The 5,376-nt window shown below is 36.2% G+C and overlaps 1 protein-coding gene and 1 pseudogene across 1 annotated transcript; one reads left to right on the forward strand and one right to left on the reverse strand.

The window, feature by feature from the left end:
* Positions 1 to 159: 159 nt before the first annotated feature.
* On the forward strand, positions 160 to 5,032 carry LOC107029373 (annotated as a pseudogene).
* Positions 3,824 to 4,930, reverse strand: LOC107030265 (RNA-binding protein 28-like). Its single transcript, XM_015231609.1, has one exon. The coding sequence runs from the start codon at positions 4,928 to 4,930 to the stop codon at positions 3,824 to 3,826; it is 1,107 nt and encodes a 368-aa protein (XP_015087095.1).
* Positions 5,033 to 5,376: the final 344 nt, after the last annotated feature.

The following is a 5,376-nucleotide window of genomic DNA, read 5'->3' on the forward strand; positions in this document are numbered from 1 at the left end:
GGTATACAATGTTGTTGTATTGGGCCCTTAATTATCTGTCAATTCTGTATGTTGGGCCCAAGCCTGTTAGGGCGTAGCTTAGCACTATATATAGACGCTATGGCAAACCCTATTCTGTAATTCTGTTCTTGCCTCTCCTTAATAAAACTGCTCTCCCTCTTCCCGTGGACGTAGCCAATTTATTGGTGAACCACGTAAATCTGTTGTCTTGTTTTTCGCGTTTATATTTTCTCGTATTATCTCGAATTCCGCATAACAACAACTACATTAAATCAAATCAGATCGCAAGTAGAGTGCCACAATGAAATTGATATATGCAATTCATGCAAATCTATATCCGTAGCATAGTGTCATTAAACACCTTAATTATATAATTGTACATGTCCCATTTCTTAATCCATCTTGGAAGCCAATGCACTAAACACTTGATCTGGTAATTCAGTTCGAAATGTTAGATTGCTGTGTTATTTTCTTGTGATAATTAGACCTATCATTGAAGACTAAGGCTGTTTGGTAAAAATATTTTTCTAGAAAATATTTTCCTGGAAAATAAGTAAATTTTAAACTTATTTTTTCATGTTTGGTTGTGTTTGATTTATAAATAAAAAATGTTTTTGAAACACATCTTTTATTTTTACTAGAATAAAAAATAATTTATGAAATTGAGAGAGGCGAGCTAGATCTAGGAGGGAAAAGAAGGGGGAGAGAATGTATCTTCTCGCAAATTTTGGAGGAAAAAAATACAAACATGAATTGATTCGTCCAAAATGAATACTTAAGAGGAGAAAGCAACCGAGATGTATTTTGTATTTATTGTAAGAGTAAAATGGAACAATTACTTTTAGTATGGTCTTCTGTATTCACTCTCAATCACTAAAAAGCCAATATATTATTTACTTCCCGCGCTCAATCTTCATTCACCATTGCAACACAGCAACAGACACGAGTTACATTCAAATGGCACCTACTAAGCAAACAGCTCGCATATCCACCGGTGGGAAGGCCCCAAGGAAGCAGCTAGCTACCAAAGCTGCTAGAAAATCATCTCCGGCAACTGAAGGAGTGAACAAGCCTCATCGTTTCTTCCCAGGAACTGTTGCTTTAAGAGAAATCAGGAAGTAGCAGAGGTCTACGAAGTTGTTGATCAGGAAGCTTCGATTTCAGAGGCTTGTAGGGAAATTGCTCAGGATTTCAAGACAGATCTGAGGTTCCAGAGCAGTGTTGTTGCTGCTCTACAAGACCCTGCTGAGGCCTACTTCGTTGGGCTCTTTGAAGATACCAATCTCTGTGCAATACATGCCAAGAGGGTAACTATCATGCCCAAGGATATTCAGCTTGCTATGAGGATTCGAGGAGAAAGGTCTTAAGAAAAAGATTGTTACAGTTAAAGGTTGTTTCAGTTGAAGTATTTCGAAATCTGACTGCTGAAATTTTTAACTCTTTTTGTGCAATCAAAGATCAAGCCCTTACTCGGAACTTTCAAGAAATTACTTTTTCTTGGTAACATTTTCATTTACAGTTACACTTCCTGTTCTGCTCAGTATTTTGTCTATGTAGGAAATGGAATCCCAATGCTAGCAGTTCCTTAGATATGAGTCATTTGACATTACTTAACAATCCTTTTTGTGGGATTTTGTCATATACTTTTTCATGACTTGTGGTGGGCCGCCTAACTGAACCTTGGGATGTGCTATGTAAGCTGTGCAAGGTTGCAAAATGTTCATCCTCAAGTCAGGATTTCAACTTGATTTAAATGGTGACCGGCTTTCGTGCCATTTGTATTATAAGTTTAAGATTTCTAGGGGCTTCATGACATTTTATGGTGAGAGAAGTATGTTAAAAAAATGGGTCTGTCTTTATTGTGTAGATTTTTTAAATGACTTATCTGCTACAACACTGATTTGGCTTGAAATGAAGCTTACGAATAAGTAAAATGGCCTGACTGATAAGAATTGTCGTTTTGAATTGATTCGTGAAGGAAGTGTGTGTAAATTGCTGGTTTATTAGCATTTTATATCTAACTAGTGCATCCACTAATTAGTTTTTGTTCTAAATTGAAGGCCTTGACCGTACATATTTGTGTGATAAATTTGCCAACAACTGAAGACTTGAGCTCTATTTTGGGATGAGGATTGGGTTTACATACATAAAACTGCTCTATCTGGAATCAGGGAGTTTGGGTTTACCTTGTATTTTTGGGTATGAAGAAGTTCCATTTATGGTAGTTCACTGCTTGTTGTTTTTATGTATTGTGTGGAGGAATAAACACATCTAGATCCCAAAATATTTATGACGGTACTACCTGACCTTGGCATTATTTATGGTTATGCAATATATGAAAAATAATCCAGATAATGAAATGAATTTTCTTAATGTAGATTATGAATACGAACACCATTACTTTATAGGTCTCAAGATTTGAGTTACTCTTAATTCAACATTGACTTAGAAAGTCCTCACTCTGTGGCATCACCATTTTACAAGTTATGTGTTCCCTTTATCAGTTGTCCGAAAGTGAGTTGATTTGGGTTTGTTAGTTGTTATCCAAATGCAACTGTATAGGTTTTAAATCATAGTGTATACTATTAGTTGCAGAGGGTGGGCTGATGCTTATTCTTTTACCAATAGTATTACAGGTGGAGCTTGGATGCAATTGAAGTGGTAGCAATCTTAAAGGATTTTTTGTTTCACTTTTGCTTCAGACAAGATGAGTTGTGGTACTGCAATTGGTTGTGTTTTAAATGGAGTGAGATGGTCTATTTCGAGGCATCTAATATCTAGCTCATGTAAGCATTTGACTGGGTTTACCTTCAATGAATAGTAAGAAAGAGTTCTAAAACTTACTTTCATTTATAAGAATCTCATTCTGATATTGCTACTTTACTACTGCTGCCAAATAACTAAAATACAAACCAAAAGATCGTTTATTCATCTATGGCTTCAGTTTCTTCTTATAATCATTCAATATCTTTAGAACTTCTTGAAAATTAACTGTTGTTTGGCACAAATAAGAAATATCTTTATCATCTACCTATGATATCTGCATCTTCACTTGGTTAGAACGGGATGTTGAACTTAACCTTGAGACAACTATCTTTTTTTCAAGCACACGAGATCATCCTCGGGTCAGTATTTCCAATAGATTCCAATGGTTGATGACTTTTGGTGCCAGAGATAAAGTAAAAGTTCAGGCATGAATACTGCTATAAGGAGAACAACGGAAGCATTCTAATGCATTGCAGATCTGGAAACAAACTAGATTATAGGAAAATGGGGCTCAGGTGCTGTGCTCTTCTCCTAAGGATCTCTACTCTTAATTCAACATTGACAGTAAAAATCCTTGCTATGTTGAATGAGAAGTGTACAACCTTTACTCCTCAGAAGGTAATTTTAGTTCTGTTGTCTTGCAAAATAAGTTTTGTTTATTACTTCTCTCATTTCTATCTTGAGATGAACCAATCTACTTTCATATGTCTTGTCTCCTACATGTCTTTCTATATTAAATTTGAACTTAGAGTTGATTGAGTTTGTGAGTGTATGACTATGAAAAGGGGATGTGTTAGTTACTAGTTACAGTCTTACAGATTAGAGAGCCCCTTTACTTAATAACTATTTCTTGCTTAAATAGGTGATTGATTTTCTATAGAGAAAAGTGTAATCAGTTTGTTGGCTTCTGATGTTTCAAGTTATCATGTGGCTCGACTAGCCAGGAGAAAACATAGAGCCAAAACATAAGTAAGCATGCCCTTGTAACTTCTCTATTTCAAAGTAAAAGATCATTCATATATACAAAAAATGAAGTGAATGCTGATACTCTTCAAAATTACAAGAAAAAAAAGTAAGAACAAAAATTTCCAACAACTCGCATTATCATGATCTCAAAACCTTTTCCTAGTCCAACAACACTTGGGAGGAGGGGCATAAGAAGTTTAGGCATTTGATGAAAGTGTATCGTTATAATCCTTCTCTTGGCTTCCCTTTGATCTGCTAACCTTTGCTCGAACTTCCTCTTGCTTGATTCAAATTTCTTCTTCATATCACTGTCGCTTTGTGTTTCTATTTGCATTGGTCTTGCAACTGCAGAACTTTCTGATATTTTCTGCATTGGTCTTGTACTTGAACTGCAGTTTCTTTGTTTTGGATGGGGAGGAGGAGCAACTTCCACATTCATCTTCATCAACGGCGGCAGCATGCTCTTCGTTGAGCCAGTGGTGCACTCTTTTCTCCTACTTTGGATAGGGGTCTGTCGTGCTCCATCTTCTCTCTTCTTTTCTGTGTCACTGTCCGTCTTCTTGAAGCCTTTGGGACTCTGTTTCTGGAGTTGCTTGCCTCTGTCAAGGTGCTTCTGGAAAGATAAATCAGAAAGAAGTCTTACACGAAGAGGAGCAACTTGTACTCGTTTGGTGGACTCCTTCATCCTCTTTCTTGATTCCATAGTAGTAGTATTATGCGACTGTGGTGTTCCTTGTTTATCCAATTGTTGAACCAAGTCAGTTTTCTTCAACTCCGTGCCGCTTTCCGTTATTGGATTGTTATTGTTCTGTTTCTCCAGAGCAACTTGTACAGACTTGCTGATGACTATTCTAAGCTTTGTCACCATGGGTTTGTTGCTTTCGGCAGTAACTTGTTGTGTTGCTAACCCATCCTCTTCTTCTTTCTCAGGGTCTTCAACGCTGGTCACGTCATCTTCTTCTTCATTATCATCATTATCATCATCATTATCATCAATACTAATGGCGTTGTCTTCCTCATCAATATCATGTTCGCCGGGATACTTTATCAGGTTGAATATCCTATTTTTCCGCTTCTCAAACTCAACAGGATACTTTGATGCACCAACAAGTATAGCAGCTTCGCCTTCGATCAATTCACATATATCAGGCTTCTTCTCTATAGAATAAGAATTCAAGAACATCTTTTCGATATCCATTACTTTAGTCCAACTAGAAGAAACAATTATCAAAAGAGTAAGAGCCTGTTTGGCTCAGCTTAAAAGCTGGTCAAACTGACTTAAAAGCTGATTTTTGACTTATTTAGCTGTTTGGCAATACTCAAAATAACTTATTTTAAGTTAAAAAAAACTTATTTTAAGCCAAAAGTTAAAAGCTGGGGTAGGGGTGCTTTTTTTTTTTTACCTTATAAGCTGTTTTAAGTTGACCACATTTTTATCTTTTTGCCCTTAATATTTTTATACAATCTCCAAATTATAACATAACCCTAACATCTCTTTCTTCCATTTTTCCCTTTTCACGTTTGGCATAGCAACTTCAGCACTTTTATCCAAACACATAACTGCTTATTTTAAAAATAAGTTTCAGCACTTTCAAAAGTACTTTTTTAAAGCTGCTTTTATTAAGCCCATCCAAACGGGCCCTA

The sequence above is a fragment of the Solanum pennellii genome, chromosome 9 (genome assembly GCF_001406875.1).
Source record: "Solanum pennellii chromosome 9, SPENNV200".
NCBI classification, from domain to species: domain Eukaryota; kingdom Viridiplantae; phylum Streptophyta; class Magnoliopsida; order Solanales; family Solanaceae; genus Solanum; species Solanum pennellii.

What these genes read in the sequence shown, in the direction of transcription:
- LOC107030265 (XM_015231609.1), bottom strand. Translation starts at nt 4,930, where the DNA reads ATGGATATCGAAAAGATGTTCTTGAATTCTTATTCTATAGAGAAGAAG.